The following is an 18915-nucleotide window of genomic DNA, read 5'->3' on the forward strand; positions in this document are numbered from 1 at the left end:
ACTCTGCGTGCAGTCACTTCAGGATGTAAGGTTTAGCTTCAGTTTACAATAAAGTTTCCCCAGCTCAGTCTTCCCAGAAAGAAAAAAGTATCACTATCTCTTTCCAAACCAAAGCTGTCTGGCATTGGATTCTTGCCCTTTCTGAAGACTTTAGAGAAAGCCCTTCTCCTTTCTGTGACTCATTCCTAGCTTGCCTCAGCAAGCTCTCTCAGCTCACATGGCTCTGAGAATACACCCCTCCAATAGCCATCAAAACCTCAACAATATGTAACTACCTGAAATCCTGGAATGTGGTGGGATAGTTAAGTACAAAAGCTGCTGAAGTCCCTCACAGACAGGACATGGCCATCATAGATAGATTGGCGTAGATCCCTGACAGTTTCTTGGACAGTATCTTTGGACACCAATCAGATTTCCTAGAAGCAAAGATCCAAGCCCAAACACAACAAAGATAAGGCAAGTACATGCAGTTAAACACCAAGACAAGAATTCTGTTGTTCAGAGATGTTCTACTTTAATTATTTCTATTGAAGGCAAACAGCCCAGGCAGATAAGTGTAAATTTGTACAGGGCTACGTAAACACAGAAAAGCTCAATAGCTTTTCTTTTATTCAGTAGTTGCCACAGGCCTTTGATTTTGGAAGGTAATCAGTAGCTAACACCCAAGAGGTGAGTGGAGGAGAACCTCGAGATTTTGGCACTAGCAACAGTACTTTAAAAGCACAAGGTTATTCACAAAAGCCTTGAATCCTTTGAGAACAAAGGTTAATATCCTTTAAGCACCATCAGAAGTCACATCTTTTGGAAAAGGCATGCATGAAAGAAGTGGTGTGTCTTCACACCAGATTCTGAGTTCTGGGGACTTAGATTAATAATCTGGGAGCAGAATCCTCTCCAACTCAATTACCTAGCCCAGAAGTTACCCAGCAGAGAGGCAGCACTATGGGGAATAAAACACAATGGACTCTTCATGTATGGCTTGAAACTTGCTTATTAACAGACTACTAAAGGGGAAGATTTACCTACTAGATGGATCATAAAATTACAGCAAAGGCAAAGAAAAACTTCCCTTAATTGAATCTTGGCAGTTTTAACTAAATAGACCTTGTTTGCCAGCCCATTACAATCAGTGAGATCTACAAATAAAAGTAAAGGTAAAAGACAAGCCCAAGAAAAACAGGGCAAAAAAAAGCACTTCAGCAGCCTCTACCGTTGACTGAAATAGGAGTATGTGTCCCCTTCTCTTCCTGTGAGGAGGTTTCTGAGTGCTTCTGTGCTATGGTTAGCACCTGCTAATAGGAATAGGTAACTTAAAATCATCATCACCCATGAAAAGAGCTACCAGATCCTGTGTAGAAAATGTTTCCTTCTCTCTGGGAAATAATTTTTTCCCTAAAGCAGCAAATATCATCCAGGGTGAGAAATTCTGATGACAACTCCCAGTGTGTCAAACAAAGGCAAAAGAAAAGCACAAACACAATCAATCTCACTTTACTTCAGACCTCCCGTCTCCGGCATGGGGTGAGATTTTTTTTCAGTTTAAGTTAATTTTTAAAATTCATATGTGAATTTATGCAATAAACCATTGAGACATTAAGGCTACTTGGTATGTCTGAAAGACATACAAAAGTAGTACTTAAACAGCATCTGGTTTCTATGAAAGTTTTCAAGAAAGTTGTGATGCTAAGCACAGAGAAATCACTGGCTAGACACCTGGACTCAAAGTTTTTCTGAAATGATAAACAATGTTTTGAGAACTTTACCCTCCTGCAAGGTGAAAAGATACTATTTCCTTCGTTTCAGCTTAGTGAGTGAACTGAAGAGAATTTTGTTCAGTTCAATAACCAGGTCATTCAAGACTAAGAAACAAACTAGGATTTGAAAAAGCAACATTTGTTTTCCTCTGTCAGTGGGTGAATTAAGCTTGGTGTGAAAGGATGAGATCTATTACTTCTAAAATCAGTTCAATTTCCTCTTTATATATATCCTTTCCTTCATTTAATAAGTTGTTTTTAATGCAAAACCAGCTCAGAAAAAGCTTGCTTTTTCTGTTCTAGTATATTTAGGAAGTCAGGGAACTTGTGGTCATTTTATTTAATTAGCATGAATAATTACAAATACTGTTTCTAATTTAATTCTAATTTCCATCCAAATGTAACTTGACACAGATCACAAGTAAAAAGTTAATAAATTAATAAAATAATAATATGGACTCATCATTCACTATTTTCTCATATAATAATATGTAAAGACAAATTATATTAAACAACATAATTGCTTAAATAAATGTGCACAGATGCAGTTCATCTACTTAGCAAAAATTGAAATAACAACTTTAGTGTAAATTTTGTATATGTCAAACTATTTGTTAGCACCCATAAAATTCAACCTTTTAGAAAAAAGCCTCATAGTGCAAATGTAAAACAAGTTGATTCAGCTTCCTGTTTTAGATCATGATTAAAACTGACCATTACATTGAGTTGTACTTATATCATTATGCTGAGAGGGGAACATTTCCTTCCCCTTTTCCTTGTTTGTACTGGTGAAAATTTCCTCTCTTGCTCCAATCTACTTTAGCCTCTTACACCATAAGCAATGGCCCTGGTCAGGGCTTGGCTGAGCTGACTTAAGAAAACCTCTTTAACAAACTGCTAGGGACCCCAGATTGGCTCTGGTGAAAGCAAATCCTACATATGCAGACCCGCACCCTGTGGCACAGCATCATGGCTGCAGCCACCAGCAGTCAGGCAACCTGTTGGGCACATCTCAGGATGCCCCAATTCCCTGAAAATGGAATATAATAATAATTCATGTGGCTGCTACAAAGTTCTTAGTACCCTGTGTGATCAAAATGAAGGAGGTATTTTCTGTGAGCAAGCCTATTCTTTATTTAAGAGGAGGAATCAGCAAAAGTAGAAGTCCACAGGACCTCCAAGTTTCACGAACTGTTTCCCATCCCTAAGAAGAGAGAATATCTTCTTATCTTAGTCAAGGCATTTGGAAAGGCAAAAGGTGTTACTATTCTTCTCCAGGACCAAATGGCTGAGGGTGATAGATGGTCAGACAAATGATCCCTGGAACATACAGGAATAGCAGGGGGGAAAGGAATCACATAAACTGTTTCCATGCATCCAGTGGAAGTTTCACTGACAGTAACTTTATGATGCTGAAGAAGGCAGATCAAGGGCTTGAAAGGCATGTTGAAGTGAGGAACTCAGAAATGTATGGGCCCAAAAGAAATAAAGTCTTCACCTTCCTTAAATTATCATTTAAGTAAACAATAGCTGTGAATTACAATAATGTCATGTAATGACAATAGCAGTGAATTGGCATTCCCAGTCCAGTTTCCCTCAGCAAGGAGACAGCATTGCAGGCTGCTGCACTTTATGCTGCTGGACAAAAAGGGACTTTTTTAGAGAAAAAAATTATACTGTCTTCCCAACAATTCAGTTTTTGCCTTTTCTTTTGAGGCGGAATGAAGGATGCATTAAGTATGGCTCTGATTAAAATTTTTGTGATGTAGATATTTGCCCACTGTCGGTAAAGACTGTGCTTTATATCTGAGTTATACCTGTCAGCAAGTGTTAATAACTTTTGATCTCCATCCTGGATTTAACCAGGCTAGCTGCTTGTACAATTGAAATTGCCCACTGCAGTCTTTCAGAGAAATGGAGAGCTTATGGCAATCTTTGGCCCTTCTTTGCAGGTTTAGGATTGCTGGGGGCTACCCAGGAAGATCTATCCTATCTTATGATGAGTAGAATATAATTGTGATAAAACCTTGGAAATACCTATAATGAGGATTGTGTAAAAAACTAATGCGTTCTAATTACATTTCCCAGCATATATTTCAAAAGCATCTTGTTTAAGAGGTAACATTCAAGTCCAAACCCACCAAGGAATTAAGCGTATGCTACACTTTAAGGCAGGAAGTAATTGCCAGTAATTGCCCAGCCTGATGGTCTGGGACTCAAGAAAGGGGACACGAATACAAACTCCACTGAACTTCTCTGCTCTCCAAGTGCAGAAGTTGCGCATCTTCCCCGCCCCCCGCCCCAAGACTTTAAAGGACATCTTCCTTCCTCAGCTCCATCTGCAACCAAATGTAATTAGAGCCACCTGAAGTTGCCTTCAGTGGACTTCTCAAGTGATTAACACAAACAGTGCTCAACTAGCTTCAAAGAGTAATTCCAGATCGCAGGTCTACTGGAAGCTCCATGTTTTACTCTGTATGAAGACTATAAAACTTTTTCTCTCTAAAGTAACATAAAGAGTTAGCAGGTCATACTTCAAGAGCAGCAGTTAATTAGATCAAACACAAAATCTAGATTTATAAAATTCAATTTTATAAAAATGGGGCAAATAGATTTAAAAACCTGACATCAGTGACATCACAACAGTTTTGACTCTCAGGGGAAAGAAATCCAAGGTTGTTTCTTTAAACTTGTGTTGCAACAACCCACAAGTTATTGGACTAAGAACATGGATGGATCTGTGCAGAAACATAAAATAAACCTGAACATGCAAGGCTCATTCTCCAGTCAGCAAGAATACAAAGAGAAGACAAGAAAGGTACAATGAGAAGCAGATTAGTCTTTGTACACTTTTCAGTTGTTCTAGCAAAGGTCTGTTAGGATCACAGAGAAGGGAAGAAAAATAGGATTATCTTTATCTTCAGTGCAACTTGCATAATGCTCTTGCAAAAGAAAAGCTAGAAGACCACTAAATTAAATAGAAGGTGGTTCTTCCGACATGACAGGAAGCAGAAGTGAAAGATATGCTGTGTCAGTCCAGTTTGGTCTTTTGCATGACTTCTAGAACTTCTGAGGCAAGATTTTCATGTGGGGTAAAGTCATGTGACTCCACTGGCTGTAAACTCACCAGTTTATGAATGCTGAGGACCCAGTTCCATTCTCTTTGCCACTATTAAACCTTTCTAAGGAATGGAGCACACAAATATGGAAAAAGCTGTTTCAATGGTGAGTACAAGCATAGGATTCAAAACACCTGAGATAAGGTTCAGCTTTGGCACAGGGTTCCTACACAGACTTGGTTACATCATCTCTGGGTTCAGTTCTCATAGATAAAACAGTAATCCCTAAGGGATGGTGTAAGGATATGTGTTCTAAAGAGTGAGGTGCTGGGGTCATTTAAATATTTGATAGAGACCCCAGGTAAAGATGAAGAATGCTAAACATGGTCAAAATGATGAGCAGTGTTGTTAAGTGGGTGTGTACAAGCCACCTTTACACAGTGATGTGCCACCTTGATATTTTTTGTTTACTGAAAAGGAGCACTGGATGCAGGTAGCTTATCCTCCGTGAAGCCAGCAATGAAAAACAAGCAGTTTATCTAGTCCTGCAAACCCCCTGCTTCCCTTCCCTTCAGCAGCAGAGAGCACGATAAAAGCTGAGACGAGTCTCTGTAGGAACCCAAAGCTGTGAATCTTCCTCTCACCCTGTCTGGCCAAAATCCCTTCATTCACAGGGGGAATTTAGGCCAGAGATCACCAGTTCTAGCTCTCTGCCAGAATAACAGAGGAGAGGGTTAGAAAGGAAGAAAAACAGCCATAACTCAGCAAGTACAGTCAGAAAGATTGGAGCAGGAGATGCAGAAAATGCATAGTCTTCTGCTGTGTTTCCAGCTATGTCCCACTCTGCTGACCCTTTCAAATTTCCCCCACCATGACATTGGGTGGTATTTTTTTGTCACTGACAAACAACGATATAATTTGCCATTTAGAAGAAGAAAGGAGCCTGGGACAAGAATAGATTTCTGCTGCTTTGAGGGGTTGCAAACTCTTCCACTCCCCATTTAATTACAGGTCAGTATTCCAGCCCTAGGAATAAGACACTGACAGATACCTTGGAGTTCCCTGATGCAGCCTTACTGAGGGACACCCCCGAGACACGAGACACAGTATGGCGCTGCTCCACAGATTGCTGGCACTAGCAGGACTTGGAATAGGAAGGGCCAAGTTCCCCATCACAAATATAAAAGAAATGGAGAATGGAGAAAATCAGAAGTGAAAACAAGAAAGGTGCAGCTGAAGTTTGAGATGGTTAAAATGAAAAATGGGACTGTGCCATTCACAGGTGGATAGATAGATCAATCAATTGATCTTGTCTGCACTGACACGCTTTGGAGCTATAATTTACTGCTGGGGCAATTATTCCAACATAGCAGTGGCAGGAGTTGTATTGGAGACAGAATTCAGGTCCTTTTAGTCAAGGGAGAGCTGGACAACAAAGGAGTAAAAATTGGTAAATGCCATTCCTCAGTAAGGATACATGGAATGTAAGTTATGTCTGTGCAGTTGCAGAACGCAGAGGAAAAGATAGACAGATAGATAAATAGACATATAAAAGTCTGAATTTTGTTTGTGCGATCATTTGCTGCCTGACCTCATCCTTGCCTCCTCTCCTGTACTCGTAGAGAGAAGAGCGTTTAGCATTATTGTGTCCCAGTCTCTTTGCCACGTTACCTTTGACTTCTTTATCCCCCTGCACTAAGTAAGTGTTGCTGCCTCTTGAAGGTGTGAGGAATTTTTCTTCATAAACCTTGATGTGTTCAAGAGAGGGCTGGGCTCATCTCTGCTGTGAGTCTGACGGGGGCTTTAACAGCCTCACAACACCAGGACAAATAGCTCCTGGTCCCTTAACCCTTCTCAGCTTTGCAAGGCAAGGCCTAGCATCGTTGTTCCCACTGCAAGGGCTTTAGACAGTCTTTCAGGCTGAAATCCTCTCTGTGGTGGCTGGACAGAACGGAAATCCAGGGGCTGGATCAGATTGGCCTAATGCTACAGCAGCTTAAGCGGTCTGTTTTACCAGAGATTATGGTTTCACTTACACAGAGCACCTGAAAAATGCTGCGGTTTAGGAAGGATTATAGCTGAAAATTCCATGCTTTAAAAGAGAAATAAAGCAGGGGAGGGACTAGGAAACCCAACATGCCTGGAGGCTGTGCAAACAGGATTAACCTCTGCCCATAGCACCTCTTGCTTCTGCCCACCCACAACTTCCCATGTCCATCTTCTTGTCTGCCCTCTCCTCCCCAGTGGCTCCCCACACCTGCTCTCTCTTGCACAGTACAGAAGGCTGAAAAAGGATCCCGGAAAATGCCCAGGACCAAAGCGTCCCTAGCTTACGTAGGTATGACTGTCAAATGGCTTCCTTGAAAAATATCACTTCACTTGCAGCCCCTGAAAGCCAGGGGAACTTTTGGCTCTCTGCCTGCAAGTAGATCTCTTCATTCAAATTATCTAGTATCAACATTATTTAGACAAAGGCTTCAGCACTCCCAGACTGCTGGTGGTGACTCTGACTGGCTGGCCCAAAGGTAAATCTGTGCACTCCTTGCCATCTGATGACAGAGGATGCTGGATAAAAATAGCTTTGGGGGTTCTCCATCAGAGACTGGCACTGGCATGTGAAGGCTCACTGGTAGGATTGTAGGATAGTACATAATTGTAAAAAGCAGGAGCTGGGCGCTGCTGTGTTGCCTACTCTGGTGACTTTAATTAACTGTGCAACAAAAAACAGATACTCCAGTTTCTGTTCCCCATATCCTCCACAAAAGGTCCTTGCCAAACAGAGCTTCCTATAGCAAAGACAGAGAAGAAATTACAATCCTCACTTAGCACACCAGAGACTTCACATAAGTAAACTAAATCAAGATGAACCTTTGGCCAGGACTGATAGCTCCAAATCAACTGAACCATGAACGTGTCTTTGTCACAAAGGAGTTTCAGTGATCAGAGTCCTTTGCTGGCCATCCAGGTTAGAGGTACTTGGAGGAGAACATAGATGGCAAACTATCATTTTTGCCTGGTAGCAAAATTTTTGGAACAAATGCCCCAGGATAAACAACATTCCCAGACAGAAACTGCCCAGCCCTTTATTGTCACTGCAGCCTCACAATAAGGTGCCTAGAGTTAATTAAGGCATTTCTACATTAATTAAGTCAGATTTATGACCTAATTATACATCACATTTATATTTCTCTGTATAAATCAGAGAGATGGCTTTCATTTATTTGCTTTAATTTGTTTACCTGAGGGTGGATGGTTTGTTAGGTGATTTGGATTGGATCTGATCACATCATCCGTACTTCTCTTTCAGGTGTTCAAATTCAGTATTCTTTTACTGCTGACCCAACAACAGTGGGTGTTCGGGAGTACCAATGCTTTAGGTCACAGTTTTCTCCAATACCCAAACCAAACTTGGCAGCACAGCTGTATCTGTTGCGCCTATGTAAATCTGCACGTCAGAAATGGAGGTTCAATGCAAACAACAATCAAAATGAGACCTTTTATAAGGCCCCTGTACTTCCTCTCCTCCATTATATCTCTCTGTCAAGGTATCTGTCTGGCAACACTATAATCTGGGAGCAACCAGAGTCAGTACTGACTGCTTTTATGGTTAAAGCTGCAAAGTGTGCCAGTGTGAACAAGATCAATTTATTGATCTGTCTATCCACCTATTAATTGCACAGTCCCATTTTTATTTTAACCACCTCAAACTTCAGCTACAACTTTTTTGTCAAAGCTTTTATGGAGTTTGGCTTGAGAAGCTGTGGCCGTGACACCAAACATCCTGTTTAAGAGATGCTCATAACCACACTGCTCTCCTGGGGAAGGTTACCTTGGGTTTGAAGAGACAAAGTGGTATAATTCCCTGGGCCAAACTGTGTAAGTGTAGCATCTTCATGTGCCGTTGAACAGTGAGAGAAAGCAGCAGGAAAGGGAGCACAGAAGCTTCAGAGCATTCTTCCCCTTCCCAACCTATGCTTCTTCTTGTCCTCCCTCTCCTGCATGTTCCCTCCCTCACCTCGCCTTTTCCTGCATCCCACTCCTCCCATCTGCCACAGCACTCCATTCTCCTCATCTCCCTCTCCCCCTGCAGAGGCATCCCTGCAGTCAGAGCCTAGCCCCCCGGGTGCATTTACTGCTGTTGTCTCAGCACTGGCTCCTCTAATCTACTCCTAACCTTTTTATTTTTATTTTTCATTTTTAAATTAATTTCCCTGTAAATTTTAACCACTCCATTTTCATTTACCCATTTTGTTCTTCCTCTCCTCCCTTCCCCACCCTCCTCTTCCTCCCCCTGTTCCCTTTGTCTGTCTGTGTCCATCCCTTACCCTACCACAGAAAACCTCTCCTCTCCCCTCAGTATAAAGCAAGAGCCTCATGGAGCCTCTCTCACCCCTTTCACCCCCACCACGCCGGTCGGCTCTGGGCAGGCTGATCTTCAGCCCTTCCACATGGCCCTTTCAGACGATGCGTCCACGCCTTGCTACAGTGCCTTCCTTCATCATGGTGCCCACTTTGGGCAATCCAGCACCCAGCCTCTGATAGCAGGTAACCGGCCTTGGCCACAAACTCAGTGGGGATGCTGCAGACAAGGGGTTCAGTTTCATCTGATGGGGAGACCAGTAAATGCTGCAAGCTCTTTGAGTGCAAGTGAGAGCCAGAGCAACCATGTTCCAGTTCTGTGTATGCAGCATGTGTTCTCAGCTCCACAGAGAGGCACAAAAAGATTTCATGCCTGTCCTTCATTTTTTAGAATAAAATTGTAAAAGAAGCTGTAACTACCTTGACGTGACTGCATGGGTCTGGATGGGTCTGGGACTTAGTACGGAAACACTCATACAACAAAATTCTGTGTTGCCTCAATAGCCATAATGCCCCTGAGTACTGTAGGCCCAGCAAGGTACGGTGTGCGAGCCTAAGGTAGATGACAGCAGCTTGAATAACCTAATCAGCTCTAGGACTGACAGAGTCATTCAGCATGGGTTATACAAACTACAGGTTAGACAAATACATGGGCAGTTGGTGAGCAGTGCCATAGCTATGTTGTGAGCAATATTTCAGTCACCTGGTTTGGGAGTGCCAATGTGAGCTGGTTCCTTCACACAGCAGACTAAGTAGTTAAGAAACAGGGCATCATGTCAGAATGTCAAGACCAGGAAGGGTGGGTGAGAGACTATAAAGTCTTACAGCCGAAGGAATACAGATCTGAGTTAGGTGGCCTTCGAGGGAAGGACAGAAGTGAAGAAATAGGTTGCAGAAGATGGCAGCACTTAGGAACAGCAGACTGGAGGGGGGGAAGAAGTTTCAGGTAGGTATTAGGGGAAAATCCTCTGCAAGGTGACTGATGTAGCTTAGGGGTGGCTTGGATGAAATAGTGTGACCACTGAGGCTGTTGTCACTCCGCTGTCAAAGAATGTAATCTGGGCTTTTTCAGAACAAAGTCTTGGTGCAAACCACAGTTCCTAATGCTCAAGAAACTCATCTTACCTCTGCCTCCTTCATGTTCCCGTATTATTTTTCTCTTTTGACCCAATACCTTCCCTTTGTCTTGTCAGGTGAGATTTGCATTTCTAAACCTCCCTGTAGGAAAGCTGCAAGTAACAGCAAAGAAGAATTTTGTGTTCATAACACTGTCTTTGCCCAGTCTTACTGCAGCCAATAAGGGCCTCTGAGCTCTGGGCACTTCCTAAGCCAAGGAGTCTCCTGGCAGACTTTCTCCAACAATATAGTTCTTTGGGGATGCAGTCATATATGACCTCCCTCTAGCCTAGAAGGCATTGTATTTCAGGAGAGGCACCTGGCCTTAGGACCCCTACCGAGAATTAGGCATGGGAGAAAATATTTAAAAGTGCAAACAATGTCACACTGGTGAAGGTGCTGTTCCTCACTCAGAAGACTCTTGGAGAGGGGAGAATGGCTGGAGCTGGAAGCATGTTATAAGCAGGATAGGTGCTAGCTCTACCATAGCCCTGGAGTACAAGAATTTAATAATCTTGTCTACTTGTTGGTAATGAGAGGAGGTAATGGAAAGGGGCCTGCTTGTATGTAACAGCATTTTAAGAGTCTCCCTGTGGGACTCTTATTCATGTTGATGATACTGTACTTGTTTGTTATCTTCTGTTTCAAGATTGGGATTTTGACAGATGACCACTTCCCAACAAATTTTCTACACCAAGTTTTGAACATCAGCCCCTGTGCGCTTGTGTCTGAATAAAAACACAGTGGCGTATGTGCATAGATCGAGTAGCAGCGTGAGTGTGTATGTGTTCCCACCTGAATGGAAGTGTCAAAGTGAATTAATTTTGCCTGCTGCTACAAAATGTTCTCTCTAACTTTTCAGTGACGGTGTTTTCTTACTCGTCACCTGTTGTTATTTCTCAGGCTAGCCAATAAATGAAACCAAAAGAACATGAATTTTAAGCATAAAACATTCTTGCCTTAAAAGAATGGGAGGAAAAGAAAAAGAACTACATCTAGTAGGTATTAATCATACAGCTTAACAGACAGCTACAAATCACTAAAGGAATGATGGTGATAAGAGTAGAAGAGTATAGAATATAAATCCCTGAGTTATTATATATTTATTTTTATCAATACTGGGGAGCAACTGGAAAACGGCTCAGCTCTTGTCTGGTAGTTCTGTGCCATTATCTAAGAGGAGGTGAGCCAGGAACATCAGACACTGAACAGGAACCTCTTCAGGAAGAAAGAAAGAACTGGCATTTCTTTTTTTCTTGAACAAATCACCTCAGTAATCTTTAGTCAAGACTTATGAAAGCAATGACACTGGTTTAGCGTATCTCATCCCAGAGAAACTTCCTCCCTTCAGGTTAATGCTCCATGTTGATAAGTTTTTGCTTTGCTGTGTAACTGTTATTTATTACTGATTCACCAGCCAAGGTTCATGCTTGTTCCAGGGCTTGCTTTATGAGTTATAATTTTGCCAGTAGTAGAGCTAAAACAATTCTTCTTCTTCTTTCATTGGCATATCCTAGCACAGTTCCAGTTACTCTAGTGGTGTTAACGGGCAATACTTAACCAGTCACTTCTAAAGGCGAATCAGACTTCAGCCTTCCAGTTAGAAGAGACAAGAGAGACAAAATTTAGCAAAGGAACAACAAATGGCACAAACTTCTTGGTGAGCTACAGTTCACCTAGGGAATATGAAGGGCTTTCGATGTCTGGAAGAGGCCGAGATCTCAGTAGGCAGCATTGGAGGTTGAGCTGTAAGTCTCCCAGCAGCCGTGGGGAAAGATTATCTTAATCTATTCATTTTTTTTTGTTTGTTTTGTTTTGTTTTGTTTTGTTTTTGTTTTTGGTTTTTTGGTTTTTTGTTTTGGCTTGAAACTCCCAGCAGCTTCTGAGATTATTTTGGTTCATTTAAATGCAATAAGCACTAACAGCAAATGCCCTTCTGGCTGGCCCATTTTCAGGCTATCCAGTCCAAATGAGGAAATGCCTCTGGCATCAACCAAGAAACCTCCAGCTGCACTTCCTAAGAGATGAAAACCAAACTACAATCATCCACCCCTTCCACACCCCTCTCTACTTCTTTGGGGGAGAAAAGATATCACAACTTTTAAATATTACTAACAAAAACTTGTACCTGTGATAAAAATGAAGTGGGACTCAGACTAATATGTATTATCCTATTATTATACATATTACACCAGCACCTGGAAGGAGTCCAACCGGTATTGATCTCATGCTAAGCACTGTGCAAATGTACTAACAGTGTGCCCTTGCACCAAAGAGTTTGCAGCATAAGAAGAAGCACAGAGAGGTAAAGTGACTTGAAATCATCAACACATGAATGGCAGAAGTGGGAAGAGAAACAGGCACAGAAGAGTCTTGGATCGCTTTCCACTGCCTTGCACATTGATCATGTCCTAAGGCAACATCACCACAGTTTTGGAACTGCATCCACTGCGTGTAGACAGGACCTCAGCTACTCTGGCAATGAATATGCTGCTGTTCTCTGTGCAGCTCAGGGCCGTTTTGATTTAGTTAAAATAGATTCAAAATTTACAATGAAGCAAAACAAATTATTTTTGAGCCTCACAAAGCTAAGTTTTAACATCCATCCTTACAGTGTGAGATCAAAAGTGCCACAATCTTCCCCCAAAATTTTCAGTGGATGGACAACACTTACGTACGAGAAGGCTGCACAGCACTTGCCTGTCAAGCTGCTAGTTATGTGATGGTGGGACAAAAGGTGATATCAAATCAATACTGAAAGATCTTATCCCTATTGATCACCTGTCCTGATTCTTTCCCTTTTCAGGTCGTGATATGGCAAGCACCACCTTGCCTGGCTATCCACCTCATGTTCCCCCAACTGGACAAGGCAGCTACCCAACCTCAACTCTTGCAGGAATGGTTCCTGGTAAGTCAGCCTCCAGACTTCAGCAATGGTGCACACATGTTTGAACGGTATACTAGCACTGTAAGAGCTTTCACAGTTGGCTTTGCTATTGCTTTGCTGATATTAAGGCCTACTCTTTTCATAAATAAATCGTCAGGTGCCTATAACCAATGTAGCTAACAATCCTCTCTTTCACCCTAGTAACTGATTCACTGCTGCTATGGGCAACTAGCTAACTATAACCTGCAGCAATTAATTGGTAATTAATTAACCTTAGTATTCATTAACTACTGTAATTATTTTCCAGTGACCCATGCAGATTATTATGTCGTGCTCCTGGCTCAGGATATTCAGCTATCCACTAACTTAGGATAACAATTTACCTTCTATCTAAAGCCAGGGCATCAAACTGAAAATCATCAATGGTAATTCAATCTCTGCAGTTTTTGGAAACCTACTGTCCATAGCCTAAACTAGTTGAGAACTCAGCAATGATTAACAGCATTTCAGGAGAAACAACCAACTACTTACCCACCTCTTGTTTGTAAGTTAATACCTCCAATCCAACAAACTATCTATCTAATCCTACATCCAAAAGCAAACTGTTCCTTTGCTACACAATGCCTTTGGAGAAGTACCTTCTCTTGGCAAATGCATTCTCCCAGTGTTTAGGGAGAAGCGAGGACAATTTACCCTAGGGCAGTTGAAGAGTATATTTCCCCAGGCTCTGTTCCCCACTCGTCTGATAAGAGTTACCCCCACTAGATAAATAAAGAGGCTGTATTTTTGTTTCTTAGCCATGCTGGCCCATAACTTCATCTGCCACTGATTTCTCTTTACGTTACCACCCTGGCCTGTGAGTTGTGACCGCTAACGAGCAGGTACACAGTCCATTCTGCAACCTCTGCTATGGGAGGGATGACTCCAGAACTGAATCAGCAGAAAGCTGAGGGCAGAAAGCTCTTAAATCACTACAACATGATTTGCCAGGGCTAGTGAGTGAAAAGCCTAACTTACCTCTCATCCAAATCTCAGAACAGCTAGCTAAATGAACACACACTGCAGTGAGGGCAGTGAAAACATCACTGATAGGAAATGTTTGCAGGTCTTAACATCTTTAAATGACAAATTACTGCTTATATACATATACATATATATGCTGAAGTACTAGCCAATACCTGTGGTCACATTCTAGAGCTAACAAGCCACCTACCACTTATGATCCCAAGGCACAACAAAATCTTGGACTATGCTGTGAAGATTGACGTCCAGATCAGGAAGAGATAGTGGATTGGTCCCCTTCTCATCCCCACTCTTGTCCTTTGGCGTAGTTGACCAGCTTTCCGAACTTTTGGGGTGGTGCAGAGCTAGCAAATTTTAGGGCATCTCCTTCTACACTAAATTTTTCAGGAAGATGGTTTGGCTCCAGAACCAGAGAAGCACTAAGATAATATAAATCAATTAAACCCACCCCCCAGTAACAGTAGCTAGACACAGTTGCCAACATATAAGTCAGTTATAGGTCAAAACTTAGAGGTCATGGCATATAGAAAAGATCAATAACACCAAAATAGCTAGCTCTTTGAATAGGTACTTCTGAAAAACAGGCTCTTCTCAACTTCTAACTATTCAGTGACTGCTATGTAAGTTCAACATCCTCATCACAAGGATGATACTGACATCTAAACTGGGACAAAAATTTTAAGACCATTAATCACAGAGGTCACATATCCATATTTCAGCTCCTTGGTGTGGACACTACTTATCCATAACAGCACTGTCCCCAAAAACACACAAATACCCACCCCCCCCCCCCCAAAAAAAAAAGGAACAGGATGATAAAGAAAAAAGCTGAAATATACTTCAAAGAAAAAAAAATAAGATTATTCACATAAAATGGATGTCTGTACATTAAATCTGATGTCAACATTCAATTAGGGGAAGTTTTTCCAGTGACCTACTTGGGCATCCTGCAGTATTTACTGCATCTTTCCACAGAGCATCAAGTTCTGGCTGTTTCAGTCATACGCTACCGGTCAGACCCAGCGTGGCAGCCCTTCTAAAAAAAAACTTCTAATGTGACTGAAGCCAACAAGCTGGAGATAAAGAGGCTTCCTGAGAACGAACATAAGACTTGGCTTTAATGGGTCACACTGCAGAACTCCGCAGCCACTACTCTCTGTCAGGGGCCAAAAGTGAATGCCTAGGGAAGGGTGTAAGAAGAACAGGCATGTATTGGTGCTTTCTCAAAAGTTCTCCTAGCCTCCAACAAGTTGCAGATCAGAAACTTCCTAAGCCAGACTTAGTATCTTTCTATTTAATATTAAGCACCTTCGATAGGTTTCCCCTCCAGAAACTTAAACAGTGTCTCTTGAACCCATATAAGCCTTTAACATCTGTAGCAACCTATGGCAAGAAGTTCTGTAGCTTAACTACATATTGTGTGAAAACTGCCTCCTTTATTTGTTCTGAACCTGCCACCTGCTAGGCTCACTTCATGCCTCATGGTTTCTGTATTAGAAGACTAAACACACCAAGATTTAAATACAGATACCAAGAAATACTGTTAGTAAAGGTTCCCAGAGCATAGATTGCAGAGAATATAGGCCTCATGAGATCGATCCTCTGCTGGCTTGCAACCTCTGTTAAGAGTCCAGGTTGAACAGAGAAAAAAAATATGATGTCACCAATGGTTTGTTACATACCCCCAGGCCAAGAAAGATCAGGTGCCAGTGCATTACCCACACTGGAAACAAGAAGCCAGCAAGATGACCACTCAGGGATTATCTTCAAGAAACATACTGACACACAAACAAACCATATTGTCCAGTTGTGAGTAAATATGAAAAAGAGGCAGAGCTAAAACCAGAGCTATTCAGAAAGAAGAATTTCCAACCTATGCAAAGCTCTGATTTTTTTACATTTGTTTTCATCTTGCATTGGGATAAGAGTCAGAATCTTGAAACTGTTCAATTTGCAAACATCAGGATGAAACATTTCAATAATGTCAACGTATTCTAGATGTCAAGACATATTAAAATAATAAAAGAGTTGAAAGAAAATTAAATGAGATGAGAAAGGCAAAATGAAATCAAGAAAGTTGAAACATAATAGTTTATTTCAATTTGCAACCATTTCAGAACGTTTTTTTTCTAAAACTCCATTGAAGCTGACAAGCTCGGGCAAAACATTTCCGTTTTGATGAGACAGCATTTTTCCAGTGGAAAACTGTTTCTGAGAAGATTGTTTGACCAGTGCTAACCAAAGCTTCTCTGTTCTATCCGTGACAACCTTTCACTAGACTTCTACTTGTGTAGTCTAGAGGAGAGCTTGTCTCCACTAGCAGTACATCCATGCAACACGGTCAGTCATGCATACATATCCTGCATTTGCCCTTGCCTGTAACTTCAGGTCACAGGCTGTAGACATGGATGAACGCCAGCAGCCCCTGAGCACACACTTGAAAAAAGCAAAGGTTAGTCCCTCAAGGAAGGATGAATCAGGTATTGTGCTACACTTAACCTATGTGTCTGAGAGATGTTTGCTGCACAGGTAACAGAGCACCTTTGATCCCTGCCTCAATTCTTCCTCCTTCTCAGAAAGGCCATCAAGTTTCTGCACTGTTTTGGTGAAGTGAGCATCCGCTGAAGGGAACTGCAGTTTACACAGAGCAGTGCAGAGCCTGCAGAGAGCTGGTGATGGCCACGGCAGGGAGTCGTTAAACAGAATCCAGTGTTGATGAGGAAATTACACTTGTTTCATTAGTGATTGGGGAAGGCAATAGCTCAGTTCCTCTTGGTCACAGTTGAGCTCAAAAGCTCATTATCCTGCTGCATGCATGCTTTCACTCCTCGTCAATAAACACTGTTTCCAGTGGCTGCCCTCCCTCCTCCCCAGCTCTCCATAGCTGGGGCTCTTTCTCCTCTACTTAACCCGTGCTTTAGGCACACTATAAACAGTTTAGGGTGACAACTCAGAAGAGGGTGAAAGAGAAGTCTTGAACTATCAGAACTACTTCTCTCCATGCAGAGAAGTTATGTTTACATAAGGCATTTAAAACCAGAAGTTCTCATCTGGATAGGTTTTTTCCTTCTTTGGGGGGCAAACTCATTGCAGTGTATTCCACAGGTAAGTCACTTCAGTAGAGACAAATCTGGACTCTGCATTGCTTTTTGCCTTTGGTCAGCTTTGTAGGTTTCACCTATTCCTTCACAGCTAGCTGTCAGGATTTTCAGTGCAGAATGTTTCTATATATGGAAACATGCCGAGTTATTTTCATTAAAACAGTATTTAGCAAGGTCTGTCACACAAAATGAGGGTTTATGCTGAAACGAAAAACAAGTGTGACTAAAATACCTTTGGATGGTGATTGTTTTTGATATATACACATTTTTGTACTGACTACTTTGGTTATTACCCTGAGTGTCTTTAAAAAACCTGTCTGGACAGATTCTCCTCAAATTTAAAGCACTGCAAATCCTCTGACTTCAACAGACTTCATTTCCACCATCTGAGAATCTGTGGGTTTGGTTTTAACTCTCTGATGAGGGGAGATTTGCAGAGATTACGGTATAATTAGTTGACATTGCTTTGTATCACAGGCATCCAGCATGTCTTGCATTGCCTTATCCATGGTATCCATCAGGAACCCCAAGTGCTTTACAAACATGTCTGCGGTAACAACTGCACCCCTGCCTCAGGGTGGACCAGAAACTGATAGTGTGTCATACTGTCTTTCACTGACTTTTAAGCACTTAATGCCTTTCAGATGGCACTAATTGTCCACAGCCTGTTGGTACTGCCTGAAACTGAGGTTATGATCAGATAAAGGCATGGTTTTACTGAACAGAATCATATATGTTTAAGTTTTGGGAGATTTATTTATTTCAAATGCAGCACCATACTTCCTTGGTTACCAAAAATAATTCCCTTAGCCCCGCACAGCCTTCTATAAAGCAAGGAGACTCAGCTCCTTATGCACAATAAAGCTGAATATTTGAGAAGACTCTACAACATTCAGATCTTGGAGTCTTATTAGATCACAAAACTCACAAGTATTTTGGTTTGGGTCCATTTTACTGAATGTGAAAAAGAGAGCTGTAGTACAGCTTGTCTTTCAGATTCAGAATAGCACCTAAAGCTCTAATCATTAGAAAATTATTTTCTGGAACTGGAACATAGTAAGTTTTCTCTGTAACTCACTAAGCAAAAAAGTGGGGTTCCTCATATATGAATCACTTTTCTGGCTAACACCATCAGATAAAGAAAGAAAGAATGATTAAAATATTTTCCATTTTGTTTTATGTTTTAGGGCCATCCTACACTCAGAACATTTCCAATAATGAACAATACTCTTCTCCACAAATACATCATCACCCTCGGTACCCTACAAAAAAAATTAGCTATACTGCTGGTTCTAATGAGTTTTCTGAAAGCTTGTCCTGTCAAGCTCCCATGCCTGCTGTCTCAACACTGCTGGAGAACCCTAGATTTTATGTAAAAGAAAGCTGGTAGTTAATTGCAGAAAAAGCTTACATATGCAATCCTACTGCAACCTGAGAATCAGACATCACAAAGCAATGAAAAATAATTTATTTATTTGTATTACTGAATTTCATTATTTTAAAATAATTTATTGATTTGTGTGGGTAAGCAACGTTGCAGTGAACGAACACCAGTGTGTCCTGAAGGGCACAGACCCAGCTGGGCAAGGAAGGTAGATACACCAGTTTTCCTGCTG

General features: G+C 41.5%; 1 protein-coding gene across 1 annotated transcript in view; it reads left to right on the forward strand.

The window, feature by feature from the left end:
- Nucleotides 1-18915, forward strand: part of LOC104469917 (paired box protein Pax-2-like) — a 50088-nt gene that overhangs the window by 29277 nt on the left and 1896 nt on the right. The window contains 1 exon segment of the mRNA XM_010084658.1: nucleotides 13095-13196. Within this exon segment, the coding sequence (XP_010082960.1) occupies nucleotides 13095-13196 (102 nt within the window).

The sequence above is a fragment of the Pterocles gutturalis genome, unplaced genomic scaffold (assembly GCF_000699245.1).
Source record: "Pterocles gutturalis isolate BGI_N339 unplaced genomic scaffold, ASM69924v1 scaffold6230, whole genome shotgun sequence".
Lineage (NCBI taxonomy): Eukaryota > Metazoa > Chordata > Aves > Pterocliformes > Pteroclidae > Pterocles > Pterocles gutturalis.